This window comes from Macrobrachium nipponense, chromosome 20 (genome assembly GCF_015104395.2).
Source record: "Macrobrachium nipponense isolate FS-2020 chromosome 20, ASM1510439v2, whole genome shotgun sequence".
Taxonomy (NCBI): domain Eukaryota; kingdom Metazoa; phylum Arthropoda; class Malacostraca; order Decapoda; family Palaemonidae; genus Macrobrachium; species Macrobrachium nipponense.
In genome coordinates this window covers 23,853,882-23,880,633 of record NC_061089.1, presented here as the reverse complement: position 1 = coordinate 23,880,633, position 26,752 = coordinate 23,853,882, and the positions used below count along the sequence as shown (strand labels likewise).

At 41.1% G+C, this 26,752-nt stretch overlaps 1 protein-coding gene across 1 annotated transcript in view; it reads left to right on the top strand.

Annotated features, from left to right (window-relative positions):
* The window catches only part of LOC135223533 (uncharacterized), a 67,242-nt gene that overhangs the window by 732 nt on the left and 39,758 nt on the right, over positions 1 to 26,752 (top strand). The window contains exons 2-6 of the mRNA XM_064262014.1: positions 887 to 1,161; positions 1,655 to 1,780; positions 2,020 to 2,265; positions 13,604 to 13,849; positions 16,543 to 16,700. Coding sequence (XP_064118084.1) covers positions 887 to 1,161; positions 1,655 to 1,780; positions 2,020 to 2,265; positions 13,604 to 13,849; positions 16,543 to 16,700 — 1,051 coding nt within the window. The remainder of the gene's footprint in view (positions 1 to 886; positions 1,162 to 1,654; positions 1,781 to 2,019; positions 2,266 to 13,603; positions 13,850 to 16,542; positions 16,701 to 26,752) is intronic.

The following is a 26,752-nucleotide window of genomic DNA, read 5'->3' as shown; positions in this document are numbered from 1 at the left end:
AAGGTTCTTTCCACTTGCAAAACTATATTGCAAGTAGTCCCATGTAAATACAAACCTTTTGTCGCATAATTTATGTTTCTTGTATAGTGATAAGTGCATAGATCGCCCAATTTAAAGCATCTGACATGATTGGCAGAGTGGTGATTTCAAGTAAGCTGAGAAATCTCTCAAAGGGGAGTCTCTCACTAACTGTTTCTGTCATGGTTTCAAAGACTGACTAATAGTAATTAGTTAACTGGTTAAAGGCTTCAGATAGATGTAGTTGCCTCTGGATATTTTGTGCTAATGTATCATGAAAATTTTCTAGTAACTTTTCAGCCTTCACTTGTATAGCATGAATGTTAGCATTGCTATAAATTTTTTTTTTTTTCAAATGACTATCTCAAAACAGTTGGGCTTGCATTTCTTTATATCTTATATGTAAATATGAGGAACTCCTATGAGTAATTGACTTCTGTATGTGTGTTTAGTGTAGTAAAAGGCTATATTTTTGTAGGAATGCCTCAGAAATTGTTTGAATGATGAAGATGATGGTAAGTTATTTCTTGCACACAAACTCAAAATTTATTAGGAGTGGCCATCACTGACCCCAGTGATTGAATTTTGTCACTTGCAAAAACATTATTCATAAATAGCTAGTGGCCAGTTCCACTAGTGAGGCAAGTTACAGGACTTGCAGGTAATCACTGTTATGGGATTTACTTAGCCATTACATATTTTAGTAGTTGAGTTCCCACTTACCCCTATGAAATGAGAACGTGAGTAGTTATAGTGACATGTACAGTATTGTGAAATGGGTAACTTGCTGAATCTTGTATGATATATGTGTGAAATATGTCTGCCTGCATCTTTGGTAACTTATGGAAGTAATTGCAACTCTTTTCAGAATATGAAAAAGTGTATGTAGACAAAGGAAAATGTCTGGCTGCGATGAAAAAATTTCGAGGTTCAAGGTTCAAAAGTTTCAGCACATATGACGAAGCATTGTATTTTGCTGAAAATGGACCAATAACTGCTCCCTCGCAGAACAGTGCTGTTGGTGAAGAAAAAAGCATCAATCTCAACGCAGAAAAATCTAGCCCATATTCTGGACCCAAGTCACAAGACCTGGTCAAATTCCGTAAGGCAATAGAGAAGGATGATATGACTTATTTTGAAAAGGTAGAGTATTTCTGTTACATGTTAATGTAGTGCGATTTTAGTAAAATTTAATTCTTGACATATTTTACTGTCAAGAATTTGCTGTAGGTCCCAACATGAAAGTAAATTAGCAGTCATGTCTCAACTGTAACCCTAGGTATGAGCTGTCATGTTTACCCTTAATGAGAAATTTAAGGAAAAACATTTTGGAGAAGTTGTAGAATCACTCTCATAGTTATTCATGTTTGGAATTGATACATTTATGGTTTGATATCATATGATATACTCTAGATTAATTTTGAGAAAGAGGAAACTGTGATGTTCCATCTCAAAATCTTTCCATCTAACTCTTATTAATTATCTACACGCAGTGAATTGTTGATTTAATTTTTACCGGATGATTGCCATCTCAAAGAATTCTTTGAAATAAGGGGCTTTTGACCTCCTGAAGAATTTTCTAATGTTTAAAGATTACTGTTACCAAATTTTCACGATGAAAAATATGTACTTTCAGTGCATTGAAGAAAATCCAAGATATTTAGTGAGTAGTGGAGACACACCATCTATTTTACAAGAAGGATCTCGTTACAATGCACTCCATATAGGTTGCAGAAATGACAGACCAAAGTTTGTTGCCAAGGTTAGTATTGAGACCTCTAGTTTTATATGCGTTCATATTCTTGTTTCTTGCAGTTAACAGTTGCATATATATGCATCTAATGACTGATTTTAATTTTTGTGTACTGTATGTAAGAAGTTGTATGACAGTATTTTAAGAATTGGTTGTAGGTTGATATAAGTATTTAATTTTCTGGAGATTAGGCAAGAAGTATGTTTTGTACACTAGTACTTTATTTCTCTCTCTTTTTATTTATTTAGGTGCTCACTACAGTTGCTGATGCTCAGTTTTTCCAGAGGCTTTATCCTGATGATACCCTTGAAAGTTCTGGAAGGCGTAGCATGTATTTGCTAGATGCCTATCTTAACACCCCAGATAAAGGTTTGAATGAGTCACCCCTACATTTTGCAAGCAAGCATGGATCACTGGAATGTGTGCGCATTCTTACTTCATATCCGGACTGCAGTAAAACTAGAAAAAATAAATTTTCACAAACACCAGTGGAGGTAAAAAATTTCTATTTAAGGTTGTTATGGTGATGTTAATGTTGTTTCTATTGTGTTAAGTTTTTATATATAGTGTTATTAAAAGTACTGGTAGCGATGTCAGTAAGGATACTACAGGTGTAGGCAGCAGTCTCTTATTCAAAATTATAAAAACCTTCAAGCTCTTAAAAACTCAAATATTTTGCAGAAGCTAGTGACTCAAAGGTCATAAGGTCAGTGTAATGTAATGCCACTTAGTCCCAATTACTGTGTGTTTTATTATATAAGATATAAACATTGCAATCATACACCATTTGCATTTTGGTAATTTTAAATTCTCAAATTCATCGGCTGATTGAGTTTTATCTACATGATCATTGTCTTATGTTGCTAAATAATAGTAGCTGTCTGAGGACTACTGACATCCTCACTGCCATTAGTTACTAAATGAAACAGAATTGGGAGATTAATTTTTTGTGTACAGTAATCCTTCAATTATCCAGATCACCATTATCTGGAACTGGACATTATCCGACACACCCAGATCAGGGACCAAGCTCCAAAGGTATATGGTATAGTATATAATTTTTTAAAAATGTGAAAAAATTGCGCTGATGGTTGGCAATGCTGTGTGGCCTCAGGAAAATGTTGGTAATTCAGCTGACACTCAAACAGACTGAGAAAGGGTTTTGGGGGGTGGGGGAGGTCTTGAGAAGTTTCCAAGGTTGGGGGTTGGGTTGCGTTGGATTGCTGGGCACCATGCAAGAGGAGGGCCAATAAGGCTGTGGAGAAGGGGTTATTTTGGAAGGTGGGTGGAGCTAGGGAGGAGTTTTCGTGGCTGGGAATGGGTGCCCTGTTGGAGGGGTGAAGAGGGCTAGGTAGATGTCTGACTTAATGCAGCTTGTTTCGTACAGTAATGCTTATGATTTTTTTTTTTATATTTTATACTATTCTTATTGATATTTTTACTGTATTTTCTAATTTATTATTTTTACAACTAAAAGGGTAAATGCAATCATGAGAGAGGAGAGAGAGAGATATCAGCACTTACTGAATTGTGTCATTTACGAGAGAGAGAGAGAGAGAGAGAGAGAGAGAGAGAGAGAGAGAGAGAGAGAGAGAGAGAGAGATATCAGCACTTACTGAATTGTGTCATTTACAAGAGAGAGAGAGAGAGAGAGAGAGATAGAGAGAGAGAGAATACAAAGCAGTTACATTTTTCATTGTAATTTATGTAGTATATTATGTTTTAAATATGTATAGGAAAAAGGTAGATAATTGCCATTTGCATAAAGTTTTCAGTTTAAAATGGGATAGTTGATGTTTACAAGCATATTGTGGTACGTATGTATTGATAAAGTTAGGTGAGGAAGGGTTTGGAGTTGCCCTTGAAGACACAGATTTCTTTACTCGCCTGTATCTGGATTTCACCATTATCTGACAGGCCCTGGGCTCTTATTAATTTGGATAATTGAAGGATATCTTATCTTATCAAATGCAGCTTACATTTGTTTAAAAAATGCCGTAAGTTAGATGAAGTAAAGGTGTGATCCAAAACATTTTCCAGCCTGTATATTATTTGTTTTTTCCATCACAGCAACAAACCTGCAGATTAAATTTAGTTGTACATATTATTTTCTAAAGAAATTTGGCACTGCAAGAGGGATAATAGTTGTAAAAGGGTACTAATCTAAGATTTCTTAGGATGATGGTTTGGGGTATATTTTTGTTTGAAATGATATGAATTGTTTTAACATGATAATTTAAGGTATATTTTTGTTTGAACTATCAAATTAAGCAGTGATATGTTAAGATAGACAGTTATAAGCATGTTAGTTTATGGGGTACTGGGTATTTAGCAGTTATAAGCATTTTTAGAGGGGATTTTTGCATTTCCGTGACAGGTTCTGGAACCTCATACCATGTAAAAGGTGGGGAGTGCACTGTATACTGTACTTTTCAATTATAATTTTATTATTGCAATACACTCCCTGAACACCTGAATTAGCCCTGGTCACTGACTAGCCTGAACTATATCCCCACATATTTACCTACTCAGTGGGTAATTTTAACTGTCAGTGTTACAAACGCTGCAGGTAAAATCTAGTCAAATGAGTTACCTGTGTTACCGTTGGTAACGCTGCCGCAAATACCGGCCACCAGAGGCCTGTCTCCTCATTTGTTTCTTGTTCGCCACTTTGTGCGGATTAGTCCCACGTCAGGCGAACTTTTGGTCATTTAGCCCGACCCACTCAAAGAGTTTTCGTATTTTGGATACAGATTACGACCTTGGACCGTTATTAATGTTTTCTCCCGTTTGACTTCGGATAGCTACTTTGTACTCGCTATGGATAAGTTAGAAAATAAACGTCGTCGCCGTCTGCAAACGCCTCTGCTTCTGCTTCATCTACAGTTCAACGATCGAGCCTTCTACTGCTGGACATGTTGGTGCTCATCGGCTCTAAAATAAACGTCGTCGCCGTCTGCAAACGCCTCTGCTTCTACTTCATCTACAGTTCGACGATCGAGCCTTCTACTGCTGGACATGGTGCTCATCGGCTCTGCACGCCCTGCAAGCGTAAGATGAGGGCCCTCACACATGATCGGCGTTCTTTTCGCTATTTCGTGTAGGAAGGTTCAGTGCAATACCAGTCAGAGATGTTTGTCTTGGTCAGGAGACAAGGAAACATTAGAGTTAGTTATTCAAGAAATTAGTGGACACGTTATCATCTAGTATGCTTAGCATATTTCTAGCCTGACGAATAATTTGACCAAAATAGAGATAGTGGTAGTAGTAGTATAGTTGATTCTAATCGTTCTTTTTCAGCCCCACTACCTGTTCCAGAACCAGCCCTAACGGGTGCTGGGGGTAATGGAGAACCGCAAGCCTCCGAGTGAGTAGGTTCTGCTGGTCCCCCTGCCGCGGAGCTGGCAGTGTTGGCAGCAGATTTCCCCTTCCCTCAATGTGTAAGTTCTCAGGATGATGAAAATTTAGGTCAGATACCGACAAGTAGGGATATTAGGCTACATAGTGTTCAGGAAGAGAAGTGCTGGCTTCATCGGGTTGGTTTTCTATTATAAGTAGTAGTTTATAGAGGGACAGTGTCCTTAGAGCCTCTTTGGGTTTTTCCTGCTTCGAGTTCCTTGCATCAGAAGCTTTCTAGGCCATGGTTGTTTGTTCAGATCTGGTTTCGGGTCTGTCGGGTTCTGAAGGGTTGAATACTGCTCCTTCGTCTTAAAGGTTCCTTTCCTCTACATATACAATATGGTAATTGTTAATATCAACTAATTCTCTGTTCAATGCATGTTGACTTACGATAATTCAGTATGTAGAGAAATCGAATAAATTAACTACGGCTAGCCTAGTGTTCATGATGATATATCGTATGCATATACAGTAGCCTAGCCTAAAGTATTTGCTTTACTACATATCAGTAGAGTAATTTTTTATAGTGGCTAACGCTGTAGGCTCAAGGCATTCTGACTTCGGATAATTCAGTAAAGGTGTAAATTGAACACGAACGGGAATCCGATCTTAGGATAATTCAATATGAATGTAATCAAACAGGAATGAAGATCAGATTCTGTCCGACTAAAGCATTATAAGTGTATTATACTATGTATCATCATATTAGCATAGTATAAATACTAATTCGGCAGTCATTCTCGCTCTGGAATCAGCTGATGGCGAATACGAGCTTGCGTCGCCGTATCCAACTCATTCTTGTCCTGATTGGCTAGCATGACTAACGTAACAACTCTTCCTCACTTATGCCATATTTGTTGTCTTGAAGGAGACGTGTTTTCAACTATGTTGACATTTAACATAGTCAATAATGGTATCTTGTGCCATATAATCAGATATCAGATATAAGGAATTCGTTTGTATGCCGTCTTCATCCGTTTAACAGACTGATTGCCGTCAGTAATTACATTGCGCTTATGTCAATTACAGTTACAAAATAATTACCAGTCGTATTATCAAATTACAGTGACAACTGAAATTAATATTAGGCTTAATAAAGTTACATTTAATTATCTTAAAATATGTAATTGATTACTTTTCAATTAAATTACAATTACACAAGCTTGTCATCAAAACAGTACTGTTGTAAGGAGGCGTGGCTTATACAGAATTATGCCGGCTAGTCTGTTTCCTTGACTCCAGATTCAACCATATCACTTTGTCTCGGCTAATGTTTTTGTACCTAGTTAGCATAAATGAATATCTGGATACTCAACTTATATGGAACAAAGTCATATTGTTCGTCTTACGATGTAATTTAAGGCCAAAATTTGACCACTACGTCTCATTGGAAGCTAGTTTTTCCCTCGGTTTAGATTGCGTAAAATTTAGCGATTCCGTTCGTTTTCATAGGTATTACGAACCTAACTTTATTAATCTTTTGTCGGTGTGAAAACAACAGTAAATGAGCTCTTTCATGCTATTAGTTTCTTTTACCACGGCTGCGTTTGAATTCATACAAAGCTTGGGACTTCTATCCAGGTTGCTGATGCACGTAATATTGACTTATCAGCTTCAGCTACATTTATATGTAACATGAATACAGTAATTACTGTCGCACGCGGATGAGATGAATACAATAAACAGATGTTGCTATCAGATTCGATTACTGTCGCACACGGATCAATACAATAAAGTGATTTTGCTTTGGATTCGATCCTATTAACAACAAGTTCTCGTTCGGTTGTTTATAGCTGTACGCAGTTATACGAGTACTATATATTATCATTAAGATAATACTTTGTAACTTAGAAGAGGGTGCAAATTTATGGAGGTGGAGATGTTAGACGATTGTAATTCTCTCTCTCTCTCTCTCTCTCTCTCTCTCTCTCTCTCTCTCTCTCTCTCTCTCTCTCATTAACTTTCCTGATTTCATATTCTCTCTATTCATCCTATTTTCCACCATCTCCTAACATTTGATTCATTGTGCAACAGAGAGGTTTTTTTTTTCTGTTACACCTTTTCAAACACTTTTCTGTCAATTCTTTCAGTGCTGAATGACCTCATAGGTCCCAATACTCGGCCTTTGGCCTAAATTCTATTTTAAACCCAACAATCTCGCTGTCTGGCTGCGTGCTGCTGCCTAAGCCAGCTGCGCGAGAGATATAGGAAGACTTATTTGCAGTGTAGTGCCGATTTTAATTACTAACCCCATCGTAAAATCGAATTAACGCAAGTCAATTACTGTAGCTTCAATACGGACTGTATTCACAATCACGTCTTGAATAATTTTCCTGATTTTCTAATGTTTGTCAGATTATCGTGGGGAACAGAGTCGGTCTAGTTTTTCTCTCACCCAGTTTTTCTGTTAGAACTTATAATGTCTTTACACAATCTTCTTTATCTGATCATTCTTCGGATGTCGCTTCGAAGTCTTCTTGCTCATCCTGTTTTCTTTGCCAATAACACAGCAGAGCCAGAGTTTTCATCGTTTTATCCTGAAATTTTTGGATTTCAACCTACCTCTGTAGTTCTCAGGATGCTGGTGTTGATGCTTCAAGGTGGTATCCGCAACTCTGTAATTCCATCCTTGTTTTGAGACGTAATGTGTCCTCCGTAGTTCTTGCGGGGGCTACAGCAGTTGGAGATTCATCTGCGCCATCGTTGACTGTATCGATACTGGTTGTATCATCATCCACTCCCTTCATAGGGTAGTTAGTAATCTTCCTTCTTCGTTCCCATTTATATACCTTAGGTGTGTGAGACGTAACGTGCTTACCGCGGTAATTGCTTGGGGGGGTCTATGGCTGTTGGCAGTTTGTCTGCATCATAGTTAGGACTTTTTGTGTCCTCGGCCCCCTTCTTAGGGTAGCTGGTAATTTCCTTCTGCAGCTCCCATTGGTTCCACAGTTTGTAACCTGTCATTAAAGCACTGTGTACCGCACAGTTGGTTCTGCACCTGCACAATGTCGGCGCTAGGTGCTTCGGTGGTTACTCGTAGTGATTTCTCTCTCTCCTTCTGCTTATTTTCTCAACTTTTCCTGCTGCTTTTCTGTTCCACCTTAAGGGGTTTCAATGTGGGTTCGACCTTGATTTCGTGTCTACTGGGAGTACTTCCCTCCCTCACTTGCTCCGTACTCTAGTCCAGGTTTAGTATTGGTAACAGGCATTAGTTGGATTGCATTTTGCGACCTCTTTGCTCTTAGGGGGTGTTGCTCGCCTATTGTCGTCGGCCAGGTCTCGTGTCATAGTCACTGGTGAGTGCGGAGTTTCGCATTCAAGTGAGACTGGTTCAAGGTTAGGTCATCGTCTTGGTTGGTACACGTTTGGCACAACAGTGTGGGAGTGACTCGCAGGGGTGGGCTTTCATCGCCAAGGTATATTCGGCTCAGGTGTAACGTTATTGTCACTGGGTAGTGAGGGTATGCGCAGTCGAGTGACTAACTCTTACAGGTTTTGCGGAACTGGTGACGGTTGGCTCTTGTGAGGGGGTGGACAGCGGTCGGATAGGGGTTACATCATCATGTCTGGGGAGTGCGTCTTGCTCAGGAGTTTATCATCTTGTTGGTATATCGTTGCGCAATCGGATCGGTAGGCTTAGATATGATGGGATCTTGTATGTCGTTTGGTATTGAGCAGCCAGGCATAGTAGGTTCCGGGTTCTTGGGTGCTGCTCTTGTGGGGGTTCGGCCTTTCTCCTTTTTCCTGTTCTGGTCTGGCCGGACAGGTCTGACAGAGGATAGATACCTTTGAAGAGAAACTCGTTTGCTAGTTGTGGTTTTTTGTTTCTCCGGCAAAGGAAGTGAGTATAATGGATTGTGGACTTTGTCCATTCTCTCTTTCCGCATTCCAGGCTCCGGAGGAATCTCACAGTTAATTCAAGTGATGTTTGATACGTTGTATTCAACCAAACCAGCAGTCTCTCAAACATCAAGTAGACTGATCTGGTTTCGGCGAGTCGGGCAGTTTTTGGGGAAGGACTTAGGCTAGCATCACTTTCTGTATGAGGTAGTGGATAACTCCGCTGCCGGAGTCCGACTTCCGGTTTACGAGTCAGTTGAGGCTTCTCTATTGGGTTCCTTCATTGATTCTTGTGGTAGGGGTTACAGATCATGAGGCTCATATTTGGAAACCTTTCACAGCCAGTGGGAGGCCTTGTCCCACTCTGTGTGGATGTCATGAGAGTTGATGGGTGTTTCTCTGAGCCTGGACTGTTTGATAACCTCTTCACTTTGGTTTCGAGGGGGTTTGCATACCGGACTAACATTTTTGATGGTTATACTATGTTCTTGTCAAGGAGAGGAGGGACTTCTTGTTAAATCATGGCCTCAGCTATCCGGACATACATAAGAAGGGGTTCTTAATCAATCCAAGGGCGCAAAGTATTGCGGAGGGCTACCCTTTGGCTTCCGGAGGAATGTTTCGGTGTCGACGATCGTGTAGGTGGTTATTTGAGAGTCGGTGTGGTTTTTCACAACACCGTACCTTAGGGAATTTCAGTTTCTTCAGAGAGGTTACTCGCAGGGTCCTGTCGTTGCGGTAACTCAGTTTTATAGTTGGCTTGGTAGAGTTAGGGTGTTAGAAGTTTAGGGAGGCAGTGATAGTCTAAATGAACTTTAGGGTGTTAGAAGTTTAGGGAAGCAGTGATAGTCTAATGAACTCTAGTGTTTCTGTTGGTTAAGCGTAGACTGAGTGTATTGTTTTTTTAGCCCCTTGAGGTTAGGCAGATCCCGATGGTCATGTTGGAATAACTACAACTTCTTCAGCACAAGTCATCTACATCAGTTGAGCAGTAGAGAACTGAAGGTCCTGCACACTCAACTTCTCCTCCATACATGAGAGGCTAGATAGCCACATGGGAGGTTCACCATTTCCCCTCCATACATGAGAGGTATAGAATACCACATGGGAGGTTCTTCAGACTCAGGCGGTACCTTGGACTCGACACCGACGGTAGGGTACTTCCTCTGCAAGCATCCCCACCTACTGAGCTGGACAACCAGGTGAGGAGATTTGTTTTTACCTCCATGAATAAGAAGTATAGCTTATTACATGGGAGGTACTTCTGACTCAGACAATACAATAGACTCAACACTGATGTTGAAGTACTTTCTTTGCCAACATCCTCACCTCCGAGTTAGATAACTAGGTGAGGATACATGCTTTTATACATGGTAGGTTGTTTATGAGTTACCTGCGTATGTTCCGTGGACAGGTCGGGCTGAATTAGATTGATCCCACCTCCGAGTAAATGTTGTTAACCGGGCTAATTCAGGTGTTCAGGGAGTGTATCGCAATATGAAGTTTTCATAATAAAACTAATATTGTAATACTTACCTGAACACCTGAATGATTCCCACCCTCCTCCCCACTTCAATTTGATAGTGAATGATTCAATTGAGGAGACAGGCCTCTGGTGGCCGGTAGTTACGGCAGCGTTGCCAACGGTAACACTGGTAACTCATTTGACTAGATTTTATTTACTTGCAGCGTTTGTAACACTGACAGTTAAAATTACCCATTTGGTGGGTAAATATGTTGGGATATAGTTTGGGCTGATCAGTGACCAGGGCTAATTCAGGTGTTCAGGTAAGTATTACAATATTAGTTTTATTATGAACATTTCATTTTTATATACAATATATGTATATATGTAATGCGTTGTGTAATACATAACGCATATGCTTTGTGGTTTATCAGCTAAATTTCTTGTAGCTTGATTTACATATTGACCTGGCTAAACTCATATTAATTATTCATTATTTTTTGGTGAAAAAGGTCAAAACCAATAACTTTTATCCCAGGGATGTTATGCAGAAAGGAATGGGTTTTTACTTGTTTGGGGCCGTTAGTTGTGGCATGTTTAAATTTTACCAGAAGCAGGAGATGCAGTAAAATTCTCATCTTCCTGTCTTGATACTCCTTACATCCATATCTTGTTCATCCTTAAAAGACCTTTCCTTCTGGCTTTATGTGCATCTACCTTTCAGTGGAATGGTTGATGCTAATTCTTTAGATCGCTTATTAAAAGCAATTTTATAGTGTGACTCGGTGAGTGTTCCACTAAAAGTAACCAGTATGGTTACATGAGTGTTCCACTAAAAGTGACCAATATGGTTACACAAGATTTTTTATTTGTCTCTTACAGTCCCCCAGCTTTTCTTCGGGTTCCAAAATTGTGATTCAGATAAGATATGTTTGAAGGGGTTGTAATGAAACAAATTAAATTATCTAATAAAAAACATATTACATACAAACCAATCAGTTACAGTCCGGTCCCGAATTATGCGTGCTCAAATTGTGCGATTCCCCTTTTTTTTGGTCACTAGTTCTCAAAAATAGATTTTCTGTATCTGCGAAGCCATTCAAAGTCTGCAAGTTACGTGCCGCAAAACATGTAAAATCTATTGTCTTTTCAAGTATTTTAGGTTGGGGGGGTTGTTTGCTGGTATCTGAGAGAAGGGGTGGGGGGAATGCTTGCAGGAAAAAAACTATTATTCCTTCAACGGGGAATGTGAGAGAGAGAGATTTCCTGCTCAGCCATTAGCTAAGACAGAAGGCTCTGCCTCACGCACTTGTGATGTCATAGAGCAGTGTGTATGAATGGTCGGTATCATCACCATCGTCATACGTTTTATTCAGATCTGTGAAGTGTATTCTGAATGATCAGTATCAACATCATCGCCATAGGTATTATTCAGATCTGCGAAGTGTATTCTGAAGGCTTCTTCTCGGCCATTAGCTAAGAAGGAAGGCTCCGCCTCACGCATTTGTGACATCATAGCGCAGTGTTTATGAAAGATCGGTATCATCACCATAGCCATACATATTATTCAGATCTGCGAAGTGTATTCTGATTATCTGCATCATGTATGCATCTGCCTAGAAGCCGAAGAGGGAGACCTATTTTCTCGAAACTAAAAAGCTTCCCCTTAAGTTAAAGACAAAGGAAGGAGCAACTTCCATTTTGGCAGCAGTCAACAACTTGAAATCATCATTGCTGAACATGAAGTTAGAATTTTTTTTTCTAGGTTAACTTGTTTTGACTAACTTTTGGCATTTGATCATTAATTTTTTCTATTGTTGAAATAGGTTTTGATAAAAATGTCTTGTAAAAGTGATTAAAGAGAAGCAGATGTGCTAGAGAGAGAGAGAGAGAGAGAGAGAGAGAGAGAGAGAGAGAGAAGAGAGAGAGAGAACCGTTCGATTTAAACTTGTCAAGAAACTGTCATTTCATGTTGAATTTTGAATTTTTATAATTTCTTTTTAAGAAATTGTAATTTCATATCAAATTTTGAATTTTCATCAGTCCTTTTATAATGTAGAATAAATTTCTATGAAAACGATTACATAGTGAACGTGTTGGACAAAGAAACTGAGACAGGCGCTCATAACCAAGTTTGTTAGGCCTAACGGGAGTGAAGACTCGTATGATCCGCAGTCCCCGAAACCTCAAATGGTTCACAAAGGCTTCCTTCAGCAGAAGAACTCTTGACAGAGGATGAGATAGAGGAGTTTGAAGGTTTTTTTGGCAGAGGATAGGTAGAGGAAATTCCATCCAAAAGGTTTTTTAAAGAAATTACTGTATCGTACAGTACACTTGCACCCAATGATGGCATTGTTTACGTGTGGGAGTTTTCACCATCCAGTGTGTAATTTTAAACTTTTTCAAGTTATTAAAACCTTTTTAATGTTTTATTTATCCCTAAGAACAATTTCATATAAAAAATTACAGTATAGTACTACATAGAAAGTATTGAAAATGGGTAGTATAAAAAAGTTTTATTGGGTAAGTTGCCGTTTTCCTCGGCCTAATGGAATTATTCCCATAGGGTATGTGTTTTGAAATCTGCGAATTTCCAATTGTGCGAAGCTGTAGATCGACCATATTCTTGCATAATTGGGGACCGTACTGTACTATATATGAAGTTTCCACCCCCATCCTTCATTCTGTTTTACGCCCTGCCTGCTCGAACTATTGATGAGAGCAATTAGGAGCTGCTGATGAGTTCATGGTATTTATGCATAAGCAGTTATTCATTGTGTGTTGGACACTTGTTAATTATTGATGTATATGAAGAAATTAGTTTTATGTCATAAAAAACTGATTAATTATTGATGGATATGAATAAATTAGTTTTATGTCATAAAAAACCAATTTTCATCTGGTTTAATTGTGTGTAGTGTTAAATACTATTTCTGTATTAATTGTACAATTTTAAATTGCTATTAAGAAAATTACCTTTTAATATATGAGTACATTAGATTCATATACTGTATAGATATGGCAGGTGAGTTATTGAAAACTGTAACCAAAATAGTTTTTTGATTGTGGTGAATTTTTGGTATTAACAATGAAAGAAAACATATTTTACAACTTATGTACCTTTACAGATTGTTGGCACCAGGGCAAAGAATCCATCTAGGACTGTGAATGAAGAGATTTGTAGTTTGCTTGGAGAGCATTACTATGTTCCCTTATTACGCGATGATGACCTGTGTGTACTTCCTCAAGTGGGGGAGCCTTGGTCACCAAGGCAAGACTCCCCTGGTTTTCTCACAGAAGAGCAGCAGCTAATAACTTGCCTTAGCCCTAGCAGTTCTGGCAGTCCACTTAGCCCTGTCACTCCTACTTTGAAGGTAATCAAGATTTGTATTTAGGCATCAAGTGTAGTGATAATTTCAGAAGCTACATTTTGCACAGCCCAAGATTTACATGCTCAGCATATTCTCAACATTGCCAAAATGAGAGCACCTGGTCATCACTGGTAGGTTTCCAATTCGGTGTAAAGAATACAAAAACAATTATATTGGGTAGAAAAAAGAATTATAATCTTGAACAGGAAGGCATATAGTGCATTTACAAAACTTTCTTAAATCTGATTAAAGAATATATGTACTAGACAAAATGAAAAACAGGTCCAGTTCATGATGAAGAGAGAATTAGCACTGGAACCCCTATATCCCCCACAGTTCTTTATAAGTGGAAAATGTTGAACCCTCTCTGCTTCATAATGTATAATTATGTTAAGAGAAGTAATGAAATAGTTGATGACTTGCCAACTAAAATAATTTTTTATAAATATTTTTATAAATGTCTTTCATCACCATTATCTGTTAAAGCTGGCTGACTTGAGGATGGATAAACTAAAATTTCAAACCCAAACTGATTTGGAGTTATTGGTACAGTATTTTAAATTAGGTAGCTAGACCTCTGATTCATAATTTAGCTCACAGGGCTACCAAAAAACTTTGTAAATTGGAGGTGAAAACTGGAGCAAAGTAAGGTTAAAGCTACTCAAGCAGGAAGAGACTAAAGGGAACAAATGGAAAGCAACAAAGCAATGCATTTAGAGCTGAAGGAATACTGCATAGAACCTGTAGCTCCATGTATGTGTGCAACACAAGGCCAGTAAGCACTAGCACCCTGTTGGGGAGATATTGGAGAGAGTCATGGCTCAGGAGCCAGTCTGTTGGTTGAGAACTGTGTAATTTTTAGTGATTGGATCCATGCTCACAGGAAATGTGGGATATGAAGATGCTGATAAAGCACCCAAAGCTATAACTACTATGGCCATATGTACTGGCATGATTTATAGATAGTAAATTTTATGAAAATATTAAAAAGGATTGAGACCATCATGGATTGAAGTATTATACATTAGAAAAATAATTCATTCCATACAATAGTAGTTTTATCTCACCTTTGAACAGCTCATCCCAGACTCCTAGTACCATCCTGTTGTGTGGGAGCATCAGAGTTGCTCTAAACTAAAGCTGCTTACTCTGTGTGAAATTGTTTTTGAATGATGACCCTTTGACTTTGTGATTTTGATGAATCCTAAAACATGGAGGAGGATGAGGTTGGACAGCATGCCTCCTCACTCTTAACATCCAGATAGCTGATGTAGTGGTTGTATGAGATAAGATCTAATGCCAAGCTATGCTTCTAATGCTAGGGCCAGTCTCAGTGAAGATTTTGCTTATAGCTGGGTATAGGTCCCATGGTGGCTTGTAAGGAAGGGGTTCATCCATCCCTCATGTGCAGTTTCATGGTAGGCATGAGAAAATATCTGAATAAATTTTAATGGCTAAGTGTGAAGGAATATATACTAAATGCATCAAACACTGATAACCTAAGTGTGGAAGTGGATGCCTCATCAGTCTCTTTACAAAAGTTAAATCCCAGAGAGACTTCTTATAAGACACTGAAGGCGTGAAGCATATGATTATCTATAATACCAAGCAAAAATAGGAAAATTCTGACGAGAGTCAATCGTGATTCAATTTGATTCAAGTTTTAGAGTGAAATTGGGTCAAGACTTCTTACATTAGAAACCTATAAAAAATATGCTTTTGAAACTTAAATCTACCCGGTAACTAGATGTCTAAGAAAGGAAATGTCATTTCAGTAATCCGCCATAGCATTATATATGCTTGACAGTATCCTTGTAACTACAGTACATGTAGTAAATATAGAACCAAACTTTAAATTTACAAAGATAATAAACTTGGCACAGCTGTTGCTACAGTTCTACTTGTTGTCTTAGTACATACAACCCCGCCCCCCATAGGATCCAAACAGACTGATCTGGTGTAGAAATAGAATGTTTACTTGATAATAACAACTTGTTTTATTTAAACAAAAATGCTTCAAACACTTGATATTTATATACTACAGTGTTATGTTATCAGCTTATATCTATCTATGCTCAGCTCCTGTTGTAAGAAAATTTGAGTGACATGCCTTGGGTGATTTTTATTCCAGTGTTCATCACTTAGTAGTAACTTATGTAATTGCAATCTATCTGTTAATTTCATCCCTTTCTATACTAAGGAAAATGCACTTCATTCACGAGACAGATTCCATCATATAATCTGCTAAATTCAATACTTAATAAGAATTTTATTATGGATGGGGTAGACAAGTGTATCCCAAAGTCCTCAGCCAAAAGAAAATCACTGGGGGAAACCCAAAATCTCAATAGTACTTTTTAAAATTTTAGAGTTAGATGTTAATTTGCTTGTTTCAGAATGCACAACAACTACTGTATATGATATTTCTGTATAGGAATTCAACCCTTGAGCCATGGTGATGGTATTACTATGCAAATATCTTCACCTTTACTTTACTAGAGTATGTACTTACTGTTTTTATAGAGTATTTATTGTTGTTAACTGTTTTTATAGAGTACTTATTGTTGTTACTGATGGCATACAGTATAGCTTATGTATGTTTAACACCATGTAGCTTAGTCAGAAATATTAAATTGAGATTTAATGTGCTTCATAAATTGGATTACAGTATCACATATACTTACACTTAATTTTAGGTACGAGGTTATGCTGGTCCCATGAGCCCATCTCAGGCTGAATCATTTTACCGCCGTTGGCGAGAGGCAGGTGTTTTATCACCAAGTAGATCTGCTAAGGCTAGAACAGCATCGTTGAGACTTACTGATCGTGAAAAAGGACTTGAGAGAATAGGGAGGTATGATATTTTTTCTGTATGTCTTTCTTGACTTCCAGAGGTAAAATAAATGAATAACTAATTTCTGGGCTTAGCCTGTGTTGCTCCGTGAAATGGTTCCTTTAGCACACATTTCTAAGGTATAAATATTGCTATAAATACCAGAGAAAAAAGCTATATGGTAATGCCAGAATAGTCCGGCTCGCTCAGCTTTATTTAAGGTGTCGGTATGGTATCTGGGGCGAGTGAAACCACTACCAGAGGTCCCCCTGCCAATTAGTCTCTTCCTTTCTCAATATCCCTTGTCTACAGAGGAGCTGTTCCAAGCCCCCGCTACCCACTACTGCTACAACTAGCGCTTTGTTTACCATTCCTTTCGATAGCACGACTTCGCTAACACGCGGTTTTTCTTGTGTAGTGATTTCGCTTTGGAATTTCTCCTTCTTGCATCATGGAACGTCAGGTAGATACTGCATCTAAGTTGAGTACTGCAATTAATGTTTGGTATTATTCAGAGGTAGCAATACGCATGTTTAACTGTGTTTTAATGGGTTATATGCGGGATCGGCAGCCTGCGCGTTGCCGCTCCCTCGCGGCCATTTTGTGTCTCGCTACCAGCGTATATTTACGCTCTTATCGTACACCAATTGGTCTCCTATACTAATTGGAGTCAATTCTCATTCATTTAGCAGTTCTTTATGTATAATTTATTGATGCGTTTCTATTTATCTGACGTTTTAATGTTTAGTCCGATGCGGGGGATAGCCTACTGACCGAACCGCATGCTTTTGGGACGTAGCCTACTCAGTTAGATTTATTTTACATCTTGAGGTTGGCATATCAACCATATATCTAGTTAAGATGTATTATGTATATGCTATTATTTTGGTAAGACACCCTTGTCTTCTACGGTAGGATCCTGATCCATTCGTAGCCTATACATATTCGTCCTCAAGCCACCCTGGCCGTCTTACCCTTTCGGTTAAATATTTCGATTCGGCAATCTAGGCTAAGCCGCTTGGAGTTTGCCAGGCCAACTAGTTCAGATCGATTCGATTTACGAAGTTAAGACAGCCACTTGAGAGGACTCATTGCTTTCCCTTTCGCTCCATATTTATTTCTCTCTTTCTTCTCCCCTGCGTTAGGACAGGATGTTAGTAGACCCATAGGCCTACTCTTGGTCAGTTGGTCCTTCACACCGCGTGGCTGTTCACCGAGCTGAGAAGGTTTCCAGGGTGGAGTGCAAACTCGCTCACGCTACACCATGTAGCCGATCCGAGTTCCCCAATAGGGGGGGAAGGATGGGCAGGGAGGGTTTCGGTGGGCAGGCCCTCAGTACCATGCCTTGTAGTGGGGACGAGGGTACCCTGTTCGGCTGAGCCGTGGTTGGCCACCTGGCTCACCCGGGCGGGATGCTCTCAGGTCCACAGTGCCATGTATTCCTTCCACAGTCTTTTTCACCCACCCTTTCCCCCCGCTCCGGCGGATCCGGGACCCCGGCTTCTAGGCAAGTAGTCGGCGGTGGTAGAGGCAGCGGTAGCAGCCCCCATCATCGCCGATTCAAGCGATGACCGCACCCATGGCGGAGGAAGGTCTTGGCGAAGAAGTCGTAGGAGATGTGGCAGCCCTTGACCTCGACCGGGAGCCCATGACGGTGGACAACATGGGCGAAGGTAGGAATGGAAGCGAGGCTGGTAGTGTAGGGGCTCAAGGCTTGCTCTTGAGCCCATCTCATTCTTCTTTCTCTTCTACTACTTCCTTCCAGGGGTTCACCGGGAAGCTTCAGTGGACTTGAAGGCCTTGAAAAAGTCCTTGCCAAGACATAGTTTTGGAACCAGCCGCGTCTCTAAGCCATCGGCTGCTAAACCCGAGGCAGACAAGGCAAAGACTACTCCCCCGTCTCAGGGGTCGAGAATGAAGGTTCCTAAAGCTAAGGCCCAGCCCTCTAGCTTTGACCCGGAGGCATTTTCAGCCAACATGATGCAGCAGGTGGGAAGCATGGTAGGGAACTTGGTCCAAGAAATGCTCTCCAAGCTGTCATCCACGCTGGAAGCCTCAGGCCAATCCATCCAATCCTTAGCGGAAAGGATGGTGACCCAGGAGAATCTAGTTGCGGGTCTCCGGGATACAGTGGCAACAGGACTGCCTCAGTCCGGACAGGCAACCCATCCCTTGCCAATGCCGGACCCTTCGAACCTACCTTCCTTTAAAAGCAACAATCCATGGAGGTTGGCAGCATACGCACTGTTCATGGACGGTATGCTGACAATTGAGGGTTGCGAAACTCGAACACTGGAGGACTTTGAGTTCCATCCTCCAGGGCTCCAGTTCCCCTTTATTGGCTACGTCCGTCTAACGGAAGACGCCATGATAAGGGAGGACAAAATCCCTAAAGAGACTGGCATCTTTCCCCGGGAGCAAGCACAACAAGCTTGGCTCCGGAATCTGACAGAGTGGCAATGTGCGTCAACACTAGGTTGACGGCCCACAGGAGCCCCTTTACTATATTTACAGTAAATGAGGGTACTCCAACCCCATGTGTGTCCAAGGTGGTTGAGCTGACTATGCAGGCTGCCATGAAGGACGAGTCCATGTCCCAGCTCCGGGAGACGGATTTACCTTTCCTTCTGGTCCCCGGAACCACAGACTGCTGGGTAGACGCGCCTGCCACTTTCTCGGCAGGTAAGCTGACGCCGCTCTGTGGTAACACGCTATTCAGCGAGCGGCTCCCTAGACTCCCGGACAGCCTAATCAAAGCGGAATATGACGCTCTAGTAAGGCTCAGCAGGTCCCTCAACTCCGCCACCATGGCTGAAATGACGTCCCTCATCTATTCAGATGAGCCTATATTTAAAGTCCTTACCAAGTCACTACTACATACAGTGCAGTGTGACTGTATGATTTCATTATAGCACGGCGGAATTGTAGGAAGCACATTCTGGCGGACGCATCAATCCGCCATGAACCCAATAAGCTGATCGGATCCTCCATTTGGGGAACAAACCTTTTCCCCGATTCCGCTGTTAATGAAGTTTTGGCGGAAGCTGTGAGGGTGAACCAGAGTCTCAAGATCCGTTGGGGGCTCATTCCAAAAAGGAAACCTGAGGCCACCGGATCGAATCCAAAAGGAAAGAAGAGGCTGAGGAATTTCCAGCCCTTCCAAGCCTCCCAACAACAGACTATGGTCCAGCGGTTCCGGTGACTCAAGTAGGTCAACCATGTACATCGAAGGCACAACCACAACAGCAGTATGTGCTTTTGGCTCAGCTGCCACAACAAACTCAGGCTTCGACCTCCTTCGCCGTCTCTCCGGCTTACAACGCGACCTTTGAAACTCAGACGTTTCAAGGGTACAACAGGTTCGCCAGAGGCAGCCGCGCCAGAGGAGCCTTCCGTCACAGAGGCAGCGGAAGAGTCTCCAACCGAGGCAAGGGCTTCCGGGGAGCATGTGGTGGCCAACCATCTGCCAACCAGTGAGAATCCCCAGGTAGGAGGGAGGCTGTACCTCTACCGACATCGGTGGGGGTTCAGCACCTGGGCACAGAGTATCGTGACCAAAGGTCTGGGATGGAGTTGGCTACAAGGTCCTCCCCCATCCAACACCTTTTAGCAAAAACTGACGGCGGAATTGATAGAATATACCCGAGAACTACTTCAGAAAAAGGGTGGTGTCACGAGTCAAAAACTTAAAAGTTTCAAGGGCGCTTGTTCAGCGTGCCAAAGAAAGACTCGAACAAACTAAGAATAATCCTAGACTTGTCCCATGTAAACTCATTCATTCATTGCGACAAGTTCCGAATGCTGACCGTTTCGCAGGTGCGGACCTTGCTTCCCCGTTGGGCTGTCACCGCCTCTATAGATCTTACAGATGCCTACTATCATATCCCGATAGCAAGACACTTCTGCCCATTCCTAGGCTTCAGACTAGGAAAGAAGGCTTATTCCTTCAAAGTAATGCCATTCGGGCTCAAATAGCGCCCAAAATATTTACAAAGATAGCGGAAACAGTGGTCCAGGAATTGAGGACTCGGGAAATAATGTTAGTAGCTTATCTGGACGACTGGCTCATATGGGCCACAGATGTCGAAGAATGCCGCAAGGCGACAGTCAAGGTAATAGAGTTTCTGAAACACCTAGGTTTCCAGATAAACAGGAACAAGTCCCGGCTAACTCCGGAGTCACGTTTGCAGTGGCTAGGAATCCGGTGGGATCTAGACTCTCACACCCTATCAATTCCGCCGACGAAGCGAAGAGAAATAGTCAAGGCTACAAGACAATTTCTCAAAAACAAGTAGACGTCCCGGAGGAACCAGGAGAGAATCCTAGGTTCACTCCAGTTTGCATCAGTGACAGACGTGCTGCTGAAGGCCAAACTAAAGGATATAAACCGGTTTGGCGTTCGAGAGCGAACCGGAGATCCCGGGACAAAATTTCACGCATCCCGGCGATCTTACGCAAGAAACTCCGCCCCTGGACAGAGATCAAAAGTCTTTCGAAAACAATACCCTTACAATTTCCTCCGCCGGCTCTAGTAGTCCACACGGACGCCTCCTTGAGCGGCTGGGGCAGATACTCACAATACAAGAAAGTACAAGGAACCTGGTCAATGTCATTCCGCCAGCTACATATCAATGCACTGGAGGCAATGGCAGTGTTTCTAACCCTGAAAAAACTTTTACCAGCCAAGAAAATCCATATCAAGCTGGTATTAGACAGTGCAGTGGTTGTCCATTGCATAAACAGGGGAGGCTCCAAGTTGAGCCATGTGAACCGTGTGATGATAGCCATATTTGCCCTAGCAGACGGGAACCAATGGCACCTATCGGCCACTCACCTAGCGGGAGTGAGAAATGTAGTGGCGGAAGCTCTATCGAGGTCCACTCCGCTGGAGTCGGAATGGACTCTAGACGGAGAGTCATTCAATTGGATCTGCCAACAGGTGCCGGGGCTTCAAGTGGATCTTTTCGCCACGGAGTCGAACCACAATCTACCGTGTTATGTGGCCCCCAACCTGGACCCTCTGGCTTATGCCACGGATGCTATGGCAATAGAGTGGAATATCTGGAAGAGAATTTACCTCTTTCCTCCAGTGAATCTACTACTGAAGGTCCTGAACAAACTCAGGACCTTCAAAGGTCACATTGCACTAGTGACCCCCAACTGGCTCAAGAGCAATTGGTTCCCTCTACTAGTGGAATTAGGACTCCGGCCCCAGCGGATTCCCAATCCCAAACTGACGCAGCTGCTACAAACGCGGACTGTGTCCGCTTCCTCAGGAATCCAGAAAGCCCTAACTTTATGGACTTCATGAAGTTTGCGGCACAGAAGGATGCCAACATTGATCCTCAGAATATCCGGTTTCTAGAATCAGATAAACGAGAATCAACCCTGCGTCAATATGATTCAGCAGTAAAGAAGCTAGCCACCTTTTTGAGGAACTCAAATGCACAAACCATAACTACGAATCTAGCAATAACCTTTTTCAGAACCTTATTCGAAAAAGGATTAGCAGCAACTACGGTTACTACAACCAAATCGGCACTTAAGAAAATTTTCCAATTTGGATTCAATATTGATCTGACAGATTCGTATTTTTCATCTATTCCAAGGGCTTGTGCTAGACTTAGACCAATAGACAGACCTCAAACGGTCTCCTGGTTCTTAAGTGATGTCCTCAAGCTAGCTTCGGACACTGTTAACGAATCATGTTCTTATATAACGCTCCTAAGGAGCCAGAATTTCTGAACTGTCGGCCCTTTCTAGGGAACCGGAACATATTGAGTTCCTACCCTCAGGAGAACTATTACTCTTACCAGATCGTCAATTTTTGGCTAAAAATGAGGACCCACAAGATAGATGGTCCCCATGGAAGATTGTCCCACTGCCTCAGGACCCGTCCTTATGTCCAGTTAATTCACTAAGAGCTTACTTAAGCAGAATTGCCTCGAAATCTTCAGGTCCCTTGTTTATTAGAGAAAAGGGTGGCACTATCTCCCTAAGAGGAATCAGACAACAGATTCTATACTTTATCAAGCAAGCTAACCCGGAATCATTCCCACGGGCGCTTGATATTAGGGCGGTAGCCACCTCAATTAATTATTTTCAACATATGAATTTTGACGATCTCAAAAAGTACACTGGCTGGAAATCTCCAACAGTATTTAAACGCCACTACCTAAAGTCGTTAGAGGCCCTTAAATTCCCAGCAGTGGCAGCAGGGAACACAGTTTCCCCTGACACCACATAGAGCAGTAATAATTAGTTTAGTAGCCTACGTCTCTCTCTACATCTCTCTCTCTCCTACCTGCCTCGCTAGCATTCTTGACCTTAGCTCGGTTGTTTCTGAATTGCACATTGTACCTTGGCTTGCACCTATGATGTATCATGCTAAATTTGATTGTACATATGTATATCTGGGTCTATGATCGTGTAATTAAATTCCTGTTTATTGGTGTGTGATTTGTTAATGTTACTTGTTGTGTTATAGTATTAAGGAATTTTATTACTTACTTGTAGATTAAATACAGGTACTATCCTACTTACAACCAAGTTTGGTTCCGACGCACTGGTTGTAAGTCAGAATGGATGTAAGTCGAACCTTAGAAAGTGGCCAACATACTGGGTAGGGTATACTATCAAACCTTTGCTATATAAGTGCCTACTTAGTACTGTAATGTAATGTACAATCATTATTTCAATCTTTTTACCATAATGTACTTCTACTAATACATTTTAATCATTTATGTAATAGTATATATTACGTACAATCAGGCATTGAGTTACAATGGGGTTATGTTCTTGCATGCATGTCAGAAGTCGATTCTTACGTAAATTGGTTTGCAATTCAGTCTACAGTACAGTTAATACCAAATGATGCTGCAGATAGGGCAGGGTAACTCAAACTGATGCTGCCTGAGTGATGAGAGTTCTCATGCCTGAGTGATGAGAGTTCTCATGAGATGGCGCAGTGCCAAGTGACTCAATGGTCAACTGTCTGAAGTAAGGTTGTAAGTACGAGTGGTCGTATGTCGAGCAGGTTGTAAGTCGGATAGTAGTTGTAACTAATATTAAATAGTATTTAATGTTATTCAAGTTTCAATTTCCTTACAGTAATTTATCTACACTAACTTTCCAAGCTGGTAGGGCCAATTCTCTGTTACTATTTCACGGAGCGACACAGGCTAAGCCCAGAAAAGGGATTTTGACAAAGGAAAAATCTATTTCTGGGCGCTGACCTGTGTCGCCCAGTGAAACCCACCCTCTGTTTCCCCACCCTATCTGCCCCAAGCTTGGGTGCTATCTGCAGGAATGGTAAACAAAGGGCTAATTGTAGCAGTAGCGGGTAGCGGGGGCTTGGAACGGCTCCTCTGTAGACGAGGGATATTGAGAAAGGAAGAGACTAAATGGCAGGGGGACCTCTGGTAGTGGTTTCACTCTCCCCAGATACCAAACCGACACCTTAAATAAAGCTGAGCGAGCCGGACTATTCTGGCATTACCATATAACTTTTTTCTCTGGTATTTATAGCAATATTTATACCTTAGAAATGAGTGCTAAAGGAACCATTTTACTGGGCGACACAGGTCACCGCCCAGAAATAGATTTTTCCTTTGTCAAAATCCCTTTATTACCCAGCACCCACACTTTGGCTTTAAGGCGAATATATTTTTCTAATGAACCTTACGTCTCTATTAGTATATAGCTTTTACATCCTTCCCTGTGGCAATTTGTCAGATTGAAACAAAAAATTAGAACTCGGTTTTCTATGAATATCTGTCTTCTATCCATCTACTTTTCCCAAACCCCACCAAGGGACTGATAGGTACAAACACTTGTAGCCGGTCAGTCGGTTTTCTGTTGGTTTGTTTTCGGATGTTCTTTTGATTTTTGAATATTCATTCAGTAAGAACCTGGAAGGTAAGAATTGCCGTAATAGGCATTATTCCAGTTTTATTGACCCTTATGTTATGTTGTTGCTGAGGGAAAGGTTATGATTAGATAACTGTATGAATCATAATTGAATGAAATGTATGTAATTGGTCGCAAATGGAGAGAGATTCTTAGGTTGTAGAAACAACTTTAGACTAAGACCTGAGTTAGACGGATGCGTGTCTTCTCTGCTTCTCCATTTAGTAACTGATTAGGTCCTCTTCTGCTTCTCCTCAATCTGTTACTCCAAATAGGTTTCCCATTGATTCAGGGCATTAGATTTGATAGGATGGAGTCATTTGTTATGTTCACTTGGTGTAAGTTCTACTGGATATTATTATTGTTATGCATTATTATTGTAATTCTTTTCTGTCCTACCCCCCTGATAGTCTTGTTAAGTTCAGGTTTTTTCTGCGTGGGAGGAAGGGTCAACGCTTTTTGTTTTTTTGGCCATCCTTGGCACGTCTGGTCTTACTATCTTGTGGCTTGGAGTAACAGGGAACCAGGACATGTCAGAAAGTTGTGTGGATCTGTGTCCTTTGTCTCCTTCCCGTTTGGTCTGGCATCAGTGGCTGAAGTTCTGATATTAATGGCATCAGATCCAGCGTTAGTGGCGCCAATTCCTTCATTAGCGCCATCAGTTCTAGCAACATAATTCGTTGTCTGATAGGATTGCTCAGGTAAGAATGAGAGGAGTCACAACATTTTTCCTCCCTAATTTTACCATATCGGATCGACTTGGTAGCAGTGATGCTTCGACTTTTGGTAGCATTTAAGTGAGTTTAAGCTGCCTTCTTTAGGAAAGTTATTTTTTTGCTTTGACGAGTTTCACTTCATTCCCGAGTAGCTAAGGATCTTTTGCAATATAAGGCTGATATTAGTATTGGTTAGGTTTTAAATGGAAGCCTAGACTGTCTTCGGCTTTCCCGTAAATTGCGGCTTTTTTTTTGGCCAGGGCGATGATGCCCCTTGCAGTTTTGACACTGTTAGCCTGCGTCTAGTGCGAATTTTTATATTTTGTTGCAATGCCACATTTTTGCACACCTTTGCCAGCCTGCCTATCACTTGTGTGTCCTTTGCTTGCCTGTGCACCTATTGCTTGCACGCCTGTTGTGTGCATGCCTTTGGGTTGTGTGCCTGACACTTGCATCTATCACCAGTGTGCTTGTCACTTGCGTGTCTATCAATTGTGTTCCTATCACATGTGGGCCTATCACCAGCACATTGTTTGCCTGTTCAACTGTCTCCTGCTCTAATATCACCTAATGGGATTTGTTTTTGCTTCCAAAGTTGATGCAATTAAACCCTCTTTTGGTAGCCATAGGACCTGTGAAAAAGTAAGAAATTCCAAATGTTGTGGAATGCTGCCTTTTACATTGAAGACACTTTTATGCCATATTAAGACAATAAGTGTACTCAAATAGATTAAGCATGTTAGAGACAATAGTAATCATTTTATGTGTAAGGATGAGCAAGCACATTAGAGACAATATTAGCTTTTTATGTGTAAGGATGAGCAAACATTATTATGTCAAAATGCACTACACTTTTTTGCTTTGGCCAAATTAACACTATGTAACCTCATCCTGAGTTATTTTACCGTAATGAAGGCAATTATTCATTAAGAAATTGTAGTGGATGTACTCAGCTGCTGACATGAGGAATAGCAATGGAAAGGGCTCAACATCCAGAGGTTGGCTCTACACAGTGGACTGTGGGGATTCCCTGTTATGGATATGTTTAAGACCAAGGTGCCTTTTTTTTCACCAGTGCAAGGTCCTCTAGCTTGTCCATGGACGCCAAGCTGTACCCTGGTTAGGTCTATGCTTTTTCTACTTTTACTTGGTCTCAGGGAGTCATCAGTGTATTGGGGCATCTTTGTAAGTTCTCTCTTGGCATTGAATACCCCAAAGTGACCAGGGAAGGCTGGGTTTCCAGTTTCTTTCAGTGGTGGACACAAGTAACCATGAGATGAAAGGTTTCATCACAATCCCACAAATTACAGATGGGAGCTCAAGGTGAGATCTGGCAGTTATCCATTATCAGTGCTGAGAGAGAATTTACTAATCAGTTCTGCCAACACCAGTGGCCAGGGTGTAAGTCATGGTCCCACATTAAGAGGTTTTTGCCAGCACCATCACCTC